At 36.8% G+C, this 20,459-nt stretch overlaps 1 protein-coding gene across 5 annotated transcripts in view; it reads right to left on the reverse strand.

Moving 5' to 3' along the window:
• NBEAL1 (neurobeachin like 1) overlaps window positions 1–20,459 on the reverse strand; it is a 94,419-nt gene that overhangs the window by 22,204 nt on the left and 51,756 nt on the right. For all 5 annotated transcript variants that reach the window (XM_086615311.1, XM_086615310.1, XM_086615312.1 and 2 more), the window contains 22 exons: window positions 19,962–20,130; window positions 18,752–18,885; window positions 18,190–18,349; window positions 17,992–18,094; window positions 17,087–17,243; window positions 16,369–16,527; window positions 15,850–16,009; window positions 15,483–15,571; window positions 13,581–14,162; window positions 12,933–13,108; window positions 12,430–12,583; window positions 10,399–10,527; window positions 9,452–9,757; window positions 9,203–9,352; window positions 7,725–7,882; window positions 6,871–6,995; window positions 5,903–6,029; window positions 3,846–3,994; window positions 2,855–2,988; window positions 1,880–1,981; window positions 577–672; window positions 355–479 (listed from right to left, as the gene is read on the reverse strand). In XM_086615311.1, the coding sequence (XP_086471437.1) occupies window positions 355–479; window positions 577–672; window positions 1,880–1,981; window positions 2,855–2,988; window positions 3,846–3,994; window positions 5,903–6,029; window positions 6,871–6,995; window positions 7,725–7,882; window positions 9,203–9,352; window positions 9,452–9,757; window positions 10,399–10,527; window positions 12,430–12,583; window positions 12,933–13,108; window positions 13,581–14,162; window positions 15,483–15,571; window positions 15,850–16,009; window positions 16,369–16,527; window positions 17,087–17,243; window positions 17,992–18,094; window positions 18,190–18,349; window positions 18,752–18,885; window positions 19,962–20,130 (3,644 nt within the window). The remainder of the gene's footprint in view (window positions 1–354; window positions 480–576; window positions 673–1,879; window positions 1,982–2,854; window positions 2,989–3,845; window positions 3,995–5,902; window positions 6,030–6,870; window positions 6,996–7,724; window positions 7,883–9,202; window positions 9,353–9,451; window positions 9,758–10,398; window positions 10,528–12,429; window positions 12,584–12,932; window positions 13,109–13,580; window positions 14,163–15,482; window positions 15,572–15,849; window positions 16,010–16,368; window positions 16,528–17,086; window positions 17,244–17,991; window positions 18,095–18,189; window positions 18,350–18,751; window positions 18,886–19,961; window positions 20,131–20,459) is intronic.

The raw sequence follows: 20,459 nt of genomic DNA on the forward strand, positions 1-20,459 counted from the left end.
AACTCATCAGTATTATTTCACATTGCTTATCTTGAAGCAGACATGGGATAAAGTTATGCCTCTTCAAGCTGCTGTGCCATTAAATTCAGTGTTTCTACAGCCCTTCAGTTTTTCATCTCCACATACGAGAAATAACTGAAAATTTACAACAGTTAAGTTTTGTCATTTCAGTGCCATATAAACTGACTAATCTGCAGCAGGAATAACAAATCCATAACCTTTGCAAATACATCTGTGGTGTTATAAAACTAGCTTTTAAAAATTTCACCATCACCGCTTTATTTTTAAAACATGTTATTAGCCTGGAGGCTCAGAAAAGACAAGAGAAATATAACTGAGTGTTCAAATACATACTTCTCTTTCACAGTCTTAGCATTCTTTTCATTTACCACCCCTATGGGTTTGGACAGATCCCTGAAGACTGCAGGATTATTCAGGTCCAGCTCTTCTGAAGTATAATCTCGTAAAATCCAGGGGAACTGAAAAAAAGAGTCAGAGATCAAATTGAGATAAAAAATTTACCTTTCAAAATAGAAAAAAATACATACCTTTGGCAAAAAAAAAAATTTTAATTACCACTGGATATTGAGCAAGGTCATTGTAAGTTCGTCCTGCCATTGTGTTCAACTGAATAAGGTAGTCAAAGTTGGATATTTCTCTATTCACCCATTTCTGAAGGAAAAAAAAAAGATACAACAGAAGTCACTGCTATATCAAAGACACTGCTACTGCAAATTACATGTCTTGTCAGTGTTTATTTGCCAGAGGACAGTATTGGCATAAGACTAAGAATGGTATGAAAGCCCAAATTTAAATTTCTCCTTAAAAAGTTGATTTTCCCTTTGATTCAGTGAATATGCTACCTATATTTCACTGAAATCATGTCCCTGATTGATGCCAGTACTGTTTTAAATTCTGGGCAGTAGACAACTAACAGCCTCAGAATAAAAGAGAAGAAAAACAGAAATGAAAGAAACAAAAAGGCAGCAGGTAAAAAGGTAGTGAGAAAAGGGGAACAGAACTTCGAAATCCATTAAAGGTCTAAGGTCAAAACTTATTATAAATTGTTCTTCCATTAGTTAGCGGTACAGGAATTTTTAAACTAACATTGTCCTTGTGCCTTTGCTCCACTATTATATTTTAAACCAAAGAACAGACAGAGCTTTGTTCGGAAGGGCTCAATATTTGTCTGCAGTGTGACAAAGACCATTTCATAACAGACAATATTTTCTCTACATAAATACACAACATCATAGTTTTTACTGTTGGGGAAACAAAGAAAAAAACAAAGTATTTCCAATATTTTAAAAGTCGTTTGTAAAGCTTCCTCCCTCAGAGAAAAGAGTAACTGTGGCATAAAGGGATGGAAAATAAAAATACTTTTACTATATCTAAAAAATTTATCCATGTTTAGGGTAATACAGAGATTTTGACATTTTCCTTTTATATCAATATTACTAATTCTCTTGAGACCATATGTCCTGCTTAATCTTCACATGGATTTTGTTGAAAGCCCCATCAAGAAGAGGTAGCATGAAAAGTTATTTGCACACGTAGTGAAAGAAGTTCCAAAATGTGCACTCAAGATCACGGACTAAAAACAGAAGCAAGTCTGCTACATGTTTTCCGTTCTTGTTGGAACACTTGTCATATCACACCAACAGAGCCTCGCTCTCTTCATTTACCTCGCTGACTAAACACAACACAGCAATTCTAAAAATGTGCATGTGAAAGTTCAGGGACTAGACTGAGGGTACAGCAGTTGGCAGTTGTCATCCAAACACTGGAGAAAAAAAGTAGAATCAGTAGCCCAGGATCTTCCAGGACTCCTTGAAAAAGCAGAGGAAGGCTCTAGACCATTTATGCTGGAGTCTCGTACCTGCATCAAACCTGAAGCTTTAAAAAGTTCCTGTGGAGATCTGGTCCCAGAAATATTCGGAGAACGCAGTGATAATATTCGACTATATACTTTGTTTCGTACCTGTTGGGAAACAGCATTGATAAGAAAAAATTACTCTGGAGATTGAAGCTGACAAGTAAACATCTTCTCTGCTAATTAATATGTGAAATAGAACACAGTTACACTTTTAAACACTTCTGTCTTTTGCTGCATAAAATGTTTGGACGCGGATGGACATGTGTCCTTCAGTTATAAGATATAAAGGCAATTACGTTATGAAGTGATTTTTTTTGTGTGTGTGTGTCTAGATGCTACACAGAAAATCATTATTCTCTCATAAGCCTTCTAGGAAATGCTGCTCTTGTTCAAATATGACACCAATGCTTTTCCTACAAAACTATTGCAAAGATTTATTTACTTAAAAAAAAATTCATAGGAACTATTCATAAACTCACCTAATAGCATGTAACTCACCCTAAGTTATCTTAGTCCCACATACAAAGATCACTTGCATTATCCAGTGGAAAAAAAGTTCACTAATCCTAAACCATGGAATATAGAAATATTAATAATTTCCAATGTTATGGTAAAATAGAAGGTCTCCTTTGCTTTGTAATTAATTTGCTCAGAATATTGAAAAAGACATGGGCTTCAAGATACTCAGATTACTACTGATGTAATTTGAGTTGATTAATTGTTCTGTATAAGAGCAGAGAGAGGGAAGAAAAAGAAGAATCTTGTTTTATCCACCTTTTCACAATTAATCATCTCCTACATGCCAGACTGAGGTTTTCACAGATTGCAATCTAGTTTTCCCACAATGGCTGTATCTAGCAAACCTTTTGCTACTAGTGTTAGAGTATTATGAAAGACACCAGACTCAAATTAGACACAATCAGTGAACTTGACACTTGTGCTAACTATACAAATCAAACAAATTTGGGAAATTCATACCTCCTTATTGAAGTTGAGGAAATAGTTGGTTTGATCTGTGAGGAAGATCTCCAAAGCTGACCTCCTCAGGTTGTACCGACGCAAATGTATCTCTCGAATTTGAGAAAGATGCCATTTGAAATCAAAACCTACCCCTAAAAAGAGTACTTTGATTATTGACTTAGAATATATATAAAAAATTTCATACAGACATAATACAGTATCATTTCCAATCACCTTAGTGTTATTTTTAGAAAATGCAAGTTTTGTATGTGGCTTGATTAACCATTTTGCTATGAAAATATTATTAATTTCAGCTATTGTTCTGCTGAAAGAAAGAGGCAGCAGGAAATATCCAAAAAAAACCAAAAGAATTTGGTTTTGCCTTCTGATCAAAGACACATTATAAATGTATTGTGTTGACAAAAAACATGAACGAAACCCCTTGGCTTTCTTAAACAGGCTCAGATAGAAGCTTTTATGTTTAGAATTCTCAAAAGGTCAACTTCTTGATACACTGTTTTTGAAGATTTCAGCACTATTGGTCAAACATTTCAGTTCACTGTTTTCATACTCAACTGTGCACATTCTATTCAGGTTCACCAAATTAATACAGATTATTAATGTTTACATACTACTACTTTTTAACCATTACTTACTACTACTTTTTAATCAACATATGACTGAAACATTATTTGTCAGGGAGAACAGGGAGGTGCCATTTAAGCAGCAAATCAGAGGTAATGACATTTTTTTAGTCAAACTTAATTATTTTTTTTAATAAGTTATTTTACTAAGAATAGTGAATCAAGTTAACTGCTCAGCAAGTACAGCTCCAGATTCTTGATTCTGAATGGATCGGCCAGCCACTGATCATCAAGTACAATATTAATTTTAAGTACAGGTTCACAACTCGTCTCTTCATACTCGATTCTCAAAAAATGAAACTCAGCCTACAAAAAACCAGAATGCTGAACTGCACTGAAAAGAAAGAGGTATTGATCATGCTCACCTTCCTCTTTTTCAATGCTACCATCAAAGAAATAGATGTGCTGGTTAGTGATCTCCAGCCTGCCAGGTATCACATCAATTATTGTAATGAGTTCACAGTCTTCAGACAATATTAGCTTTTCTTTCTGACTTTGTTCATCCTTCTCATCCCTACAAAAATACCACCAAGTGTTATAGGTTTGGGTAGATCATACAGTTGCTTAGATACTTGGTTAAGAGTACAGTTCAGAAAAGAATCAAATTTGAATGGCATTAAAACTACAACATAAATGAGTATATGAAGCTACTTCCATCAGCAGTCTTGGATGTTTCCGACTAGACCTCCAAATATCATTTCATAGCATCGCTCTTCAGGTTTGATATTTCAGTCTCAGGCACAAGGGACTTGACCTCCCTTGAAGTACGGGAAGAGAAGGCTGCATTTCCCTTTCTTATTTAATTGCTAGGTGCTTAAATTCTCTGGTCCAGAGCAGAGCTGAGTCCTAGTTCCTGTGACTAAAGCTATCTTCAGAAGTATTTGAAGTAATGGTTGCTCAGAAGTCTATAGATATTACACATCACAAGCAAGCATTTAATAACCTTTAAGATCTTTAAGATACAAGGAAATGCATTTGTATCACTCAAAGATGTGCCACATCTCTATTGGACTTCAACAGCATAGACACACACAGATGCACGCACAACATCACATGTCCAGTTACTGGATGTGAAGTATTTGCTATCTTCCCCTGCCCATCCCCCTCCTGCTCCCTGTTTTTCGTTTTTGGTTTTGGTTTTTTTCTTTTACAACCACAGAAGTGACATGAAGGAAGCACAGCAGGCCTTCTCTATGGAATACTTTTAAACACAGGGGACAATCTAGCAGATTAATGGCAACCAAGCAAACGTACATGCTATGCAGCTGATGGTATCGGGAACAGCCTTGGCATCTACGCACAAAGCCTGCTCCAAGTAGAGGCTGGGCGGAGAATGGATTGAGAGCAGCCCTGAGGAAAAGGACTTGGGAGCGCTGGTGGATGAGGAGCTCAACATGAGCCGGCAATGTGCGCTGGCAGCCCAGAAAGCCAACTGTATCCTGGGCTGCATCCAAAGGAGCGTGGCCAGCAGGTCGAGGGAAGTGATTCTGCCCCTCTACTCAGCTCTTGTGAGACCCCACTTGGAATACTGTGTTCAGCTCTGAAGTCCCCAACACAAGAAGGACATGGAGCTGCTGGAGCGAGTCCAGAGGAGGGCCACGAAGATAATCAGAGGGCTAGAGCACCTCTGCTAGGAAGATAGGCTGAGAGAGTTGGGGCTGTTCAGCCTGGAGAAGAGAAGGCTCCGGGGTGATCTTATAGCAGCTTTCCAGTACCTAAAGGGGGCCTACAGGAAAGCTGGAGAGGCACTTTTTACAAGGGTGTGTAGTGATAGGACAAGGGGCAATGGATTCAAACTGAAAGAGAGCAGATTTAGGTTAGATATAAGAAAGAAATTCTTTACATTGAGGGTGGTGAGGTACTGGAACAGGTTGCCCAGAGAAGTTGTGGATGCCCCATCCCTGGAGGTGTTCAAGGCCAGGTTGGATGAGGCTTCGGGCAACCTGGTGTAGTGGAGGATTTCCCTGCCCATGGCAGGGGGGTTGGAACTAGATGATCTTTGAGGTCCCTTCCAACCCTAACCATTCTATGATTCTATGATCTACGCACAAAGCCTGCTCCAGTCTGGTCTATGCCTTTACAGGGCAGACCGCCTCTTGAGAATTATAACCAATGTACATAGAAAAGCCTCAACAATTCTGTAGCTTCAGATCAACTGTGAGCAGCGAATCACCAACAGATCTTCACAAACATCTGCTGTGCCTTATTTTCCCTGGGGCTCTGTATGTCTCGTTGTTGACAAAGATAAATCCAATGGTAACTTTTCTGCTGTTCAAAACTACCACAGAGCCCTGGCTTGGATTGCTAAGGCCAGACAAATAAAGAGGGAAGCTTTGTATGCTAATCGACTTCCGAAGTTGTTTCTCACTCCTTATCCCTATCACAGAAACAAATTTCAATTGTTCTGTTCTGCTGTACTTACAAATTGGAACTGGCTGCTGTGTCTTCTTCCGGTAGTTCAAGAATATCATCTTCCAAGTCACTCACTTTCACCTGCTTCACCACCTCCAGAAGCAGAGGCTCACTAGAGGGCTGTGTCTGGTGCACACCTATCAGAAATAAACATTTCAGCTCAGAAAATTTTTTGCTACAACATTTTAAGAAATCTAAACCACTGAGTGTATCTTCTACTGTTGTATGTTGTTTTTAACTGAGTAAGAAGCAACCAGAACACTAAAAATACTCCCTGAACTAAGCTGAAATATGTGTCAAATCTTAACGCTATAAAGGGAAGACATAAATTTGAAAATCTTAAGCTGAATTCTGATGTGGACATTTCCAATAAAACATTTTGTGTTCTGCCAGACACTTTAAAGCATGCAGATCTCATGGAAATACACGGCATTTGTTTTTTGCTTACTTTTAACTCTTTTAACACAAGAGTGTTATTTTTTTGGTCTGAGCCTTGCTATCCAATACACCTAACTTAAGGAACAGTTTACACCACTAACTGAGCTGTTTGGCACACTTCTAAAACAAAGCACTTCATATCTATACATTTTAATCACAAGCTCTAAAAGGTTTTAAACAAATACTGCCTGCTTACTCTCATTTGTTTCTTTTTCTTGAAAAAAATAATCTTATGCAAGAAAGCTATGTGACTGCTTATTTTAAAACAAAGGAGTTCTGTAACTTTTATTATTTTTTTTTTCAACAAACCCACACATTTCAATTAACAAGGGGAAATGAATTCTACTCAGTAGGAAGATGCTGTTTCAGTTCAAAGCATCACTCTTACGTTACACATTTTACCACAGAGGAAATGAAGAAAAATCAAGATTTAAGTACTTACTATACACTGATTCTTAAATAGAAAGAGTAAAGTGTGCCTCTTTCTTTAGTAAAGACTGAGGAATCTCAAGTGAAATAGCAAATACAATATAACTTTACCCAAGTTATCTCTCAGGTCACTAGCATCCTGATGGGAGTTGAAGTTGTAATTCTGCACTAGTTTTAGTCTCATACGTGAGAAATTTTCCACATTTGAAAGTTTCCAGTGAATAGGATGCTGTTTCCTAAGAAAACAAGAATATTAATAAAAACAGTTCAAAGAAAGTAAAGATCTACATGAATGAACTGATTACAAAAGAGTACATATTTAGAAAAATACTGGTCATCCACTTGTACATTTTAAAACATAAAAGCAATAAACTGCATTTCAATTTTATATTTCATATTTCATATTATAACTCTGATCATCCTAAAGTACTAAAGAGTGAATCCTAAAGAGCATTTATTTTCTACTGAAATATATCAGTAGATATATTGTCTACACTTTCAGTTAATGACAATTAAAAAAAAAAAAAAAAAAGAAATTTCTTTATCCAGAACTTCCCCAAAAGCTAAGACAGGGAAAAAAATTTCCTTTTATATTAAAAATAAACTTCAAGCATAAAAACTCAAAGTCTTTATTAACAGTTCTATTTTCTCATTTCCAACAGAACCACTGATCTGTAGGATCTCTCAAGAAGTTTGCAATTGTTTCATTGACAACTGATTTTTATTTGTCACTTGGCAAGAAAACCTAGCATCCAGGTAACCAGCTCAGCATTACACCTCAAACTCTGCATTTCCATAATCAAATGTAGAAAACAGTATAAAAGCTGCATTCAATATTAACTTCACATCTCAAGAATGGTTATCAGAGTCAATTTGACAAGGTTCTAACCATGTGAAACAGTAAGTTATTCATGTGAGCAAATTCCTTTTAAGCATCATATACAGTTTAAGAACTTCACTCTTACATTTCAGACCAAGGACCCCGTTCAGAGAGCAAGTAAAGCTGTGCTGCTCTCCACTGTCTCAGAGTAGCCGTGTGTTGACTATGAAGTTGCTTTAGCATACTGTTGTACCGCAGATTTTCCTGTCGAGCCTTTCTGCTGAATGGTTCCACAAAATGCTCCTGAAAGACCATTAAAAATAAAACCAGCCCTGAAATAACTCTGACCTTTGAAAACACAGTTTTGTGGCTTGCAAGAATCCTCACAAATTATGGAGAAACAAAAAACGTTTAGCAGTAAAAACTTCTGAAAATTTAAGGTAATGCTTACAAAAGAAATTTTAAAAAGCTTAGTACTGTTAGAAATGGTGTCAAACTTCGACTTAAAGATGTGAAGAAAGCATTATCAATGCTGAATTCTTATGAAAGCAATTTATCATCGGAAAAGTGGTCCATATTGGAAATCTTATTATAACAGGTAGGATTTTTCTTTAAATTCTGGTATTCTAGAATGTTATATTGTATTTTTCCTTTAGCTACTTGAATAAAAAAGTCTTACTACAAGGATCCTTATTAAGAAGACAAAGGGAAAACAAGAGAAATGTAACTCAGCTGTGGATACTAAAAAGCTAGAAGCAGAAATTTTCCAGCTACTGCAGCATCCTGTGAAAGTTCTTTTTCCCATGCAGGCTAGCTGAGAAACAGTTTGAGGTTTTTGTAAACTAAGACTTTATCTTGCACCTGTAGTTTGTTATGCAGTCCTGTTTATGGCACACTGGGAAAGTTGTTTTGAAATGGGTGTTGTAGCATTCAGCCAATCACTCTGGGAGGTGGATGGTCAAGCGACCAATTGCCTTGGCCATCCTTGTGAACCATGTTATATATACGGATTTGTAATTAATTAAATGCTGTGGTTGGTGTTGGTGTTTTCTCCTGGACCTGAATTCTGTGTTGTTCTTCTCTCCGTCTTCAGTACGACAGCGACACTTAGCCATGATATTTGTTGTAATTACCACTTAATTCTAATGCTTAAACGAGTCTCGACTTTATACAGAAAGGTCTGTTCAGAAACAATTTTTCCACACATTAAACAGGAACTGTTCACTGTTTAAAATGTTTTCATCATATTGAAGTAGGTTTTTTTTAAAAAAAAAAAAAAATCACGCTGACTCATCTCACAACAGAGAAGAGGTCTCAGTAATTCAAAATATAGATCAGTAAAGAGACGCAGCTTATAGAGCATAATTCCAGGCTGCTGTACTATGAGAAAGGCCTACTGCTCTGAAATGACTCTGCTTACAGGGAAGACTCTTAAATAGAACAGAATTAAAAAGCATACCCTACAAGTGTATATAGGCATGCAACCCATGAAAATCTTAAAACAGTCAACCTGCCTGCAATCATTTGAATTAGATCACCCTGGAATTCAGTTTCTCCATCTTTTAGGAGACAACTCCTCAGACAGTTCTTAGAAGACAAACTTGCACTCATTTAAAACCTTACCTGAAATTTAAGCTTACTTTCTCCTCTCTCTCGATCTCGCTTGTGCATGTTCACCATAAACGCTTCGTAACAATCTTTCCAATAAAGTGCCATCTGCTCATGATCATGTCTGAATGAATTCTCTTCATACTGCTTCATATTTGGAATAATCTGGTTCCACCAAAACAAAAAAGGACATGATTTCTGAATGAGTTTCTCTGCTTTCACAGCTAAAAAGAGAGGGAAAATGATACAAAAATAATTACTTACATATTTTTCTATGTAAACTTGCCACTCATCAGAGCTGCAGTATTCTTGAAAGTCCTCAAAGAAAGATGGGCTGCCATTGGTAGCAGGCAATGAAGGGAGATGCAGATTCATGAAGAGAAGTTCATAAATCTTGGATACCAATGTCCGAACAAGGGGAATCAAAAATGAGTAAGTTTCTGTCTTCTCTTTAATTGATCTACTCAAGATGCCTTCCAGCTTCCCCAGGAGGTAGCATGCTTCAGGTTGGCTCTCAATTACTTTGGTCTGAAGGAGGGTGTTTAGTTTGGCTGCTGCCATAGCACAGACCTACATAGACAAACAATAAAAAAATGAATGCAATCCTCAAAATAGTTATGGCACCTATCTTTCTAGCACAGGAGTATGTACATATTCTGGCTGCATCCCAGGTGCCTGAAGGCACAGAGGCATCAAATATGGGCACTGATCACTTATTCATCCTGTGATGTCCAAACTCGAGTCAGCTGCAACCCCAAAGTCACACAGCTGCATTGAGACAATCACATATCTAAATTAACAATCCTGGCTTTACTGAAGGGCTCATATTCCAGGCATAGCTCTGTTAACTTTGTTTGAAATGTTGATTTGGCAAAACACTTCAGGTTCAGGAGCACTTAATGTATGTAAACCTGAAACCACTAATAAATGTATTTTACAGTAGAAACAAAAAGTCACGATCAGAATCACTGTCTTACTACCACTAGTGCCTACGTAGTCCCATCTTCAAACAGCTTGCCCTCTACCTTTTTCTCAGGAAAAGCACATTGACAGGACTGTAGAGAAAATTTGCAAATGGTAAGAACCAATAAAACATCTTCCCTACAGATGGATGAAGGACTGCTGGTACGAGCAGCTCACCAATAAACCACAACAGTTACATCAAACATACACTTAAAACACAGTACCACTTGCAGGAATTTGCAACAAACCTGTAAGTTATCTTGTGCAATGAATCCAAGGAGCAACTGGACTTGCACCCGTGAAAGCCTCATTGCTTCTAGGCCAGCGGAATACCAGACGGACAGGCTATCCATGAGAGTCACTAGTTCTTCCAAGAGCTATTGTAAAACAGATTTCCATGAAATAAAATTAACGACAGCTACTCCAGCTGGAGATACAATAATTTCAAAGAGCTGATGAGGCTGTGTTCACACTCTGACTTACTCAAACCCATAAAATTATCCCAGAACACTGCAGTTAAAACAGTGATTTGAAACAATTCCTGACTACAAAATCTGACTATTCCAGTATGTTAACTGAAGTATCTCCCCCGAATAAAGCCAAAACCAGCATGCAGTATATATGCTTATGTTTTTCTTACAATTTAACTTCAGTAAATGCCATTTCCCTAGAAAAGTTAGAGACTCCATGAGCGGGATTATTATGATTGAAAAGACATCATTATTAATAGCACAGATACCATACCAATTTGCAAGTTCTGAGTTCAGCATATAGAGGATTTAATTTCATTCTTTTGCTTTGTATTTTAAATTATTTGAGTGTAATGCTAGTATAATTTATCAGCAATACCAATATGCACAGTGCCCTGAGAAGGAAAACAAGGCTTCTTTTATGAATATCTGACTTAGTGAAATGCTTGAAACTTCATAACAACTATTAATGTCTTTTAAAAAATAAAAATAAATTAGGAGGCACTTCTGTTATATTTTGATACTAGAAATGATACAAACCTTGTGAAAGGTAGGTTCACAAGGCAAATGGCAGACTTCACTATCCAGACATGTTTGCTTAAAACTAATATATCCTGATACATTCTCTAATAAATCACTCAAATGTAAAGTCATTTGTTTATTAAGCCCCAGAAACACATGAATGCTTCTGTGGCAGATTGAAAGCTGTCCTGCTTAGAATATTATGGTGCTTTAAATTCTCCCCAGGCATAGTGGAAGATAATTTATGAAAGTACTGTTATTTTCCAGAGTTGGCAATAAGCACAACGCTCAGTGCTCTCAAGTTCAGATCTCATTTCTAATTAGATTTCACAAAGCTAGATCACAGCAGAAGGCAAAGCTTTTGCCAAGAGGAGACTTTTTAAAAACAAATAATTAAGAGCTTTAAGATTAAGCTATATTTACTTATAAGGAGGCATTCTGGAGAACAGCTCAGGAATTATGTTGATGACTCTAAAGGTTACACTTTTTTAAAAAAAAAACCCACCTAACAACACATTGATTTTTTTTTTAAGGATTTATCATGATATAATGATGGTTTCCATGTAATATCTCTTCCCTTTAGCCTTGAAAAATGGAAAAGCAATGACAACTCAGACAGTGAAGGAAGCAAGACCACTGCCAGAGATTACATAAGTGTTGAGGCAAATTATGCGTGTCTACAACATGTATGTCAAGTAGGCAGGAGAAACAGCCAGATGACAGAAAGCTTCTTCACATTACTACTTATTGTGTTTGCTAGTCATTTTCTTCTTCAGGCCTCATGTTTCTGACTCTGATATATAAAACTGAGCTATTTGCATATATATGCACAAAATCACATCGAAACTCAATATGGGTCAAAGCCTAGAAGTGACATTTCTCAGCCTGCAACTGAGAGCAGGGTTTTGGCTGGTCTATTATTCAGGACAAACACAATGCTTCATATATGCTGGTAAACAGTGCAAAAACTGCTTCAGCTACAATGACATTGTTTCATTAGCCTCTACGTTTTCTAAATACTTCTCCAGTCTGAAGAGACCTGGATTTTCAATAAAAAGTACCACTTACAAGCCTATTAACTTGCAAAATTAACTAAATTCCCTGTAGTAAGCATTCACACTTTTTTACTCATTAAGGGGCAATCTAATCCATTCCACTACAAACCCTTACTCTGCAATACCTATAGTTTAAAAATATATGCCTAGAAGGGAAGACAGTATCCAAGCTGACAACTTTTTCATTACTCTTTCAGCCCACACACATACTACCATTATGCAGTTACTGTACCTTTTCTGTCCATAAATTTGAATTAACTAGTCCTTCTGCCTGCAGGAAATCTTGCACAATTAGCAAGAGCTTGAAGGCATTTTCAGCATGCACAGGGAGAGCTTTTGAATCTCTGTTATCAGTGACTGACCATTCTAACATCTTCTCCAGCAAGCTGCATGGAAAACAAAATCCCAAAGTAATTATTACATGTTCTAAGTGTAAGCGGCTTTTAAAAAAATCCAATTAAGTATTTAATTGAATCTGCTGTCTCCTTGATAAGTCAATGAGGTAAAAGAGATTTTGAGAAGCTCATGAAACCAGTGATAGTTTTAAAACCTTATGGCCACACAACACTACTAAATAGGCGGCAGAGCATACTTCTGCAGTATGTGAAGAGAGAGCAAAGAAAAGTCTGTCTTCTTGGGAATCACCCACCCCTTCCCAGCTTCATTAATGCCCCTTACTTTTTCTGGTTTTCCTCAAAAGGGGTGAAAGAAGTCATCCTTGAACTGTACACTCACTTGAGTTTTATTTCATCAGAAGGCTGCAGCAACTCATTAGATACTCCCAGTTTGGTCAGTGCAGAAAACACCTGTCCTCTTTCAATCCAAGCACTATCATCAGACTTTTCAATGCCTTTCCACATTATGCACAGTAGGATGTCTGTAAGTAACTGTACGAGTTCATTACCACCTCCCTACAAAAGAAGAGAAGTGTTTACAGCCCTTCTTGTCCAGAAAAACCTTCAAAACATTTCTCATTCATCACAGTCCCTATGCTAGCATATTTTAGCATTTTTGAAAACTCTGCAGTCTAAAGTTCGATTGTTAAATGGATGAAAACGCAAATATAAAACTGTGGCTTGCTTGTATGTTGTAATACATACTGACTTGACTTCTACATCATTATTTCAGCCTGATCTTTTGCTACTCTTTATTTTTTCCACAGTAAGCTGTTTCAACTAGACAACCAAAAAAGACTACACATTACAAAAGGAAACACCCCTACTCACTATAAAAGAGCTATACTGTTTGCTTTTCTGTTGGAAGACTGGGAGGGGAGGTGGGGGTGGGGTGGGGAAAAACAATAATTATCCATCAGGAAGATGATTAAAAAAAGGAATTGCAGACATTTGGAGAAACTAACCACACAGGGAATTAATTACTTACTCCTTGGTTTTCAAATAAAGAAAGATCAGAAGTGAAGCCCGCATCATTTATAACGCCCAGCTCTTTGTCAGACTGCCCAGAGAATGGTTTTGTGTTCTCTATAGGTGATGGTGTGCTGGGCTGGCTATCTGTCATTTGATTCACAATGTCAGCCAATTCATAAGAGTCAATACTGGACAGGTCTAAACTCAAATGTGAAGGATTACTGTGCCACAACTCTTCTCGGTCCTCTGACCTAAAAGCCATCTCTGCTGTGGATGCATCTTCCATTGGCATGACAGAGAAATGAGGAGAGACATCCAGGGATTTGTTGTCTTCTAAACTCCACTGATCAAACAGACCATTAACAGACACAAAGCTGCCAGTTTTGTCTCCCTCAGTCTTAATAGGTTGATGTTTCTGAAGCTCTTCAGCAGGAGGCTTTTTCTCCTCTTCCCTTGAGGAATCAGCTCTGTTTTCTTTAAAGCCCACTCGGACCTCTGAGTTTTCTTTCAGGAATAGTCTAATCAAAGTGTCCTGCCAGCCCAGCTGCTGAGAAATCTGTTGTGCTGCATCCAACTGGGAATGCAAAAGGTGCAAAACCTAAGGATAGGAGAAGACATCCCATATCTACACGTTAATTTTAGCTTGTAACTGCATTCATTGTTGCTTTTAGACAATGCAATTAGACATTTTACAATCTTACGACTTTTTTGCTTTTTGTTATAAAACTTGTTAAAGAGCCACAATCCATTAATAATAAGAAAACAAGCCATAAAACTATTTTTCTCATGAGAAATACATATTCAAAAAATATTTTAGAGGAAAAAAAGAAAAAATAAAAAGTGTAGGGAAGAAAAGAAGCTATCAAAGCATATTGTTAAGTCCTCATTTCAGCCACTCTTCTGCAACAATTCCTGCAAAAGCCAGTTATCGCAACAAATAATTCTATTCAGCCACTAGTCTACAAAAAAAGAAAATCTAAAACAGAAAATATTCTTGACAAGGAAGTATTAAGGATAAGGAACCATTAGTTAAAATTAAAAACAATACAGTATTAATAGCTTACTGATAACATACATTATCATTTCACTTTGACTTTGAGAAACCTTAATAGATAATACAGTGCTTCACAGCAACATTCAGTACTACTAATTACAGTAATACAGGCCAGCGAGAACTCAGTTTAGGAAAGAGCCACTGCTTCTTCCCTATCTCTTCCTTGCATCCATAACCACTCTTCTGAACCATACAGGAAAGCTGGAGAGGGGCTTTTTACAAGGGCATGTAGTGACAGGACAAGGGGCAATGGATTTAAACTGAAAGAGGGCAGATTCAGATTAGATAGAAGGAAGAAAAGTTTTTACAGTGAGGGTGGTGAGGCACTGGAACAGGTTGCCCAGAGAAGTTGTGGATGCCCCATCCCTAGAAGTATTCAAGGCCAGGTTGGATGGGGCTTTGAGCAATCTGATCTAGCAGAAGAAGGTGTCCCTGCCCATGGCAGGGTGGTTGGAACTAGGTATCTTTAAGGTCCTTTCCAACCCAAACCATTCTGTAATTCTATGAATATGTTCTGTCACAATAATGTACTAAGAATACAAACAAAGCTTCGATCATGGTCTTAAGCATCCTTTAAGAAAACTTCATAATTCAAGGAGTCTACTATCTCCAACCTGTAGAAAATACAAGCTATTTGAGAATCATGATAGAGGCTCTGACTTTTGTTTTGTTTTTTTAAAAGGACTTGACTACACAGAATTCGACATTAAGCGACAGATGGGCTTCATTTTTAACATTAATCATTGCTAAAGCAAACAGTAGCAACAAATACTACCGCTGTGTCTCAAATAAATAACTAAGCTATCACACTGTACAGTTTATGGGCTTAGAGGACAATATTCCAGTTTTAAAATGACAACAAACCTTTCTACAGATAACCACTCTCATGCTTATATCTGATCTATGAGCCAGATGCACTACAGCTATGAGATCTTTGTAATTCACAGCAGGATCTGTAAGGGAGAAAGAAAAAAACAACATAAATGATATCACGCAAGAGAATGTAACAGCTAAATATTAAAAATAGCCTTGGAGGTCAACTCTACCTCCAGAGGTAGTAAACAGAAGAAACTTCAGGGAACTAACAAAACGTCAGCTGAGACTAATGGGAACTTCCAACAGAACAGCTCTGTAAGGGAACAGCTCTGGTTTTCCTGAACAAAGAGCCAAATACGTTTGTCTCTGAGCAGCAGGAGTTTACTGATGGTATACCACAACACTTGCCAATTACCTGCATATAAAACTTGGTTAAGAAGGTTTTTAATAAGAGAAACAGTAACTGGCGATTCATTCAGAAGGAGCCCCAGTCCAGAGTATCCCACTTCTCTGAGTCTCATACGGTGCTTACTACGTTCATAAACTTTAGTACATTTCAGCATCTCTTCCACAATCTGCAAGCAAAAGTACATACAAATGCAATTTAAACACAAAGGAGCATCTAGACTTCTTAAAACTTGTGTATAACATGCCGGTCCACTGTTTTTAAAGTTTACTTTGTAAGCTAACTCAAACAACAGGGACTTGTTTGGTTGGGTTTTTTTTAATAAATCCCTTTTATTTCAAGAGAACTCCAATTCCGTAATGACTATGGCAGTAAACAATAACATCTAGCTAACATAACACAAGAGGAAAAAATTCAAAAACTTGGATGATTAGTATCTTCACAATTGCATATATTTCTGCAGTCAGACTACTGAAAAATACAAATTTATGTTCAATTAATTTAAGAACATGTAATTCAATTCATTACCTTGAACACAAGTTCTTTAAGCCTGTCAGAGTATCTTTGATGTAGTAACAGAGCATAAAGAATATCAGCATTCCCTGGTTCAAAAAGCAATAAAAAAAGTTGGTCTGGGGTTGGGCTGGAATGAAGTAGGCTGAAGAGAACGTCCAGAATTCCATAAAGCTACAAAATTAAGACAACTAAATTAATCCACAGTTCATTCAGACTTCATGCTCTGTTTGGGGAAAATTTTCTTGGCTTTTAATTTTTTGACCCTTCTTGTTCTAAATTAGTCATTTTATCAGCTCAATATTACAAATAAAATTAGATTTTTTTTAATATATTTTTTCTATATATAGAACACCTTATCAAACTGTAATTAGAGCTACAAAGCAAGTTCAAGTACTGTTGACATATACAAAATAGAAACTGCATCATTACAAATTCTGATCAGTTGAAGTATAATTCATTTGATTTTGTAAAGTGAGAGAACATTTCTAATTCAGTATTACATATCGTGTGCTTTCTGCTCCCTTCAGGGGAAAAAAAAAAACAAGCCACCCTCATAAAAATATGGCCACCTGCTTCGGCTACATCTACACAGAACCACGCGTCAAGTAACACTTTGCTTGTGGCCTTTTTCTTTTGCTCCCTCCTCTTAAACACACGACATTCCTAAACACCAAAAAGCAAAACCAAAACATGTACAGTTTAAACTATTAATTTACGCCATATTGGATACCTGCTCCTCTTCACTGGTGGCAGCTATGTATCCTACAATGCTCTGTATTTCTTCATGTGTTCCACCTTTGCTCAGGAAATATTTGATCAGTCCATAGAGGGATGTCCGTATTGTTCTCAGGTCATCAGGAGCCAAGTCACTGTCTTTACAGCCACTCCTACACACCAACAGACAGGAAAAGCAGCCTAAAGAAGTCCTTCACAACTCAAACGGATACTTGATTGTGCTAGTTTTGTAATTTTTCATCTACCCACCATACCATGGCTCAAGTCATCAATTTTTACTGAAGTAAGGCAACTGAATAGTAATAAGCAATAGTAGATCAGACTTACCAAGTCTATAAAAGCCCTGAAATGTAGACTTGTACTGATCTGGATACAGGTCAGGATTTCAGGTTCCCCCCTCCCACCCTCTAAAGGAAAGAGCAAGGTCTCTAGCCAATCTTCCTCAATGACATAACCATATTCATAAGCAGTTATAAATCACCAAGACTGAAAGCTAAAATTTTAAATTCCTGAAAAAGTCCTACTTCAAATTCTTCAAGGATATAAAAGAACAACATAGATTAAAATGACAAATACCCTCTCTTTTCTTAATGGCAATGAACTATGAGTTAACTTGCATTGTTGATAACAAGTCCTTCAATTTTGTAATTTTAATGACTTTTCCAAGCATTTTTAGTATCATTTACATAAATTTTTTATAAACTTATCATAAAAATTAAAGTCAAGGAAGAGTAGCAAGTCAAAATGAAAAAAAAATTTAATGTAATTTGGAAAATTAAATCAACCACCAAAAGCCAACCTGCGGTTTTATTTATTAATTTCTTATTAGGATGATGGGGAGAAAAAAATAACAGCCACATAAAATAAACGGGGAGGACTCAGAAGAGGTAAAACTCATACCCATAATAAATCCTGAGTGTGTCTAGAAGAAACTGCACACCGTATTTCTTTCTAAAGAGTCTTCTGCTGTCTTTGATGATTGTAGAAAGATATTGTATATGCCCTACAATATAAAGTTTTCCATTAGAACCTGATAAAGATTTATACCAAGTGAATAGTACTGTGTCTTTGCACAGTTGCCCAAGTCCAAGAGCTCACCAATTCTGAAGGGAAAGTCCCCACTGTTCCAGATACTGAAGTCAAAAAGTAAGTGTTGATACATCTGTTGCAAAAGCTGCATGTTCTTTTCTACTGAGACTTGTTCTATCAACAACTGTACAGCCATCAGTACGTTCACATCCATTAAGTTCCTCGGCACCTTTCAAAACAACAATAGGGGTTAACACTCAAAATATTAAATATTCTAATAAACCTCATTTTTTAAAATAAAAATTTGAGATTCTTTTATCTTCTGCAGTAATATCTGCTTCCGTTAAAGCAATACGAGAAACACAGAAGCAGTCTAATTTGAAGAATCATACAACACAGTATCTATAACAAAAAAAGCAGAACATGAAAAAAGACAAAACACCGTCTTTCACTTTGCAGGTTAAGATCCAATCCTCATACCTTTTGCTTCTCAGAAACATCAGAAAGAATAGCAGGTACTAAGGAGACCTTTGGAGACCCTCACATCCTGGCCAGACTAAGAATGTTTCAAAGTAATCAGGACCTCATCCATAACATTCATTACTAAGGGATGTTTCTCAAACTTGTTCACCTTCTGTAACAAAGCTCCTAGGGTGGCAACTCCATGGGAGTGAATGAGATTTTCTTGATTAACATGGTGTCTCTCAATAAAGTGTTTTACCATCAAGATGAAAGTTGCAACAACGTTCTTCTCCAGGCGAGCTTCTGCAAAACAGAACAGTAGGAAAAGCCTCATGGTTTTTGTTGGAACACTGCATAAAAGCAGAAGTGAAATAGTAAAATCAAGTGTTCATATTCCTCACTATTTCCTGAACTTCTCAATTCCTTTTCTGTTTGTTCCCTAGCTGTAGGGCTGCCTTTAGATTTTTTCCAGTGCAGAGGCATAACCATTCCACGCCTCTCCAGAAAAAAGTGATCTCAGTCCCCACTTCAGTTGTTTCATCCATATAGCTGTAGGTTACAGACAAACTTCTCTTTCTATTATAAAAGTTATAATCTTCTACATATGCCGCAGTTATTCTCTCACTGTAGTTGCAAAATGACACTTTCTAGCCATGATACACAAAATATTAAGAGACTGAGAGAAAAAGATTATTTTTTTTTTTTTTTAGTAACTTCACTCCACCACTTCATATTCAAAACAAAAAAAAATGCAGTTTTCCCTTGCAAGGTCTGATTTCCCAGTGGTTTCTCTTAAAATCAAAGTTCATTCTCAATATTAGCACAGTTTTTAAAAATCTATCCTTAAAGCTTCTTGCCATTTTTTTAAATTTTAATACTAAAATCTGACTGTATGGAAGAGGTAGAGTCTGAACATTTTCCTAAGAAAATAAAAGTCTGGCTAAAGGCTGAACAATATTGTTCTGATGCTACAAAGTCTTCGTGTGGCTGGCTAACCTAGCACTCAAGTTGTAGAAAAGCTCCTCCAACTGATATCAGTAGGCTTTGCAAACATAATTTCTCAGATAATCAGAAAAACCTTTTCAGAACACAAATTTAAAAACTGCACACTTTCACACTAATGTAATAGTAAATTATGAAAAGAAAAATAACGCTATTAAATCAGCTATATTTGAAATATGTTAGTAAGTTAATTTTACACAGTGCTGAAGTCCTGGTATTCAGTATCCATGTCAGATAACTAGGAATAGAACGAGCCTTTCAGCTTTGCGCAGGTACTCCGGAAAACCCAGCACGAAATAAAACAGCTTTCTGTCATTCATAGGAAGACTTTTAAAATCAAGCTTAAAAACTATTTCAGTTCAACTGTACTTTCCTACCTGACGCCTTTGTGGATGACAATACTACCCAGTCCCCCTCTACAGGAGTGACTAGTTCTGGAGTTAGAGTTTGCCCTTCAGACTTCTCAGGCATCTGTCCACCAAGAAAACTGATCTGCTCCAGCAACGGAAACAGCACATTTACTCCACCAATACAGTTGATCATATCCTAAATCAAGAGAAAATGGAGCAAAAACATCACTGTAAATAAAACCTCCTAAACTATGTAACAGAAATTTACTCCAAATACAAGGAATCTTACATAATCGCTAATTAATCAGAATGTTTCATATGCCACTTTGAAACTAGTTTCAAACACTGTGTTTAACAACAGAGCTGCCCAAGTTTTACACACTGCAATTACACACATCTTCCTGTCAGGTCTTGTTTTGAAAGTGCATTTTTACCTTTCCTTCCTCCTCCCCCCACATAAACATAGGTAACTGAAGAATACAAATCTTAGAAAGAATCTTCTGCTAAAGATATTTGAAAAAACAT

This window comes from Tauraco erythrolophus, chromosome 8, assembly GCF_009769465.1.
Source record: "Tauraco erythrolophus isolate bTauEry1 chromosome 8, bTauEry1.pri, whole genome shotgun sequence".
Classification (NCBI taxonomy): domain Eukaryota; kingdom Metazoa; phylum Chordata; class Aves; order Musophagiformes; family Musophagidae; genus Tauraco; species Tauraco erythrolophus.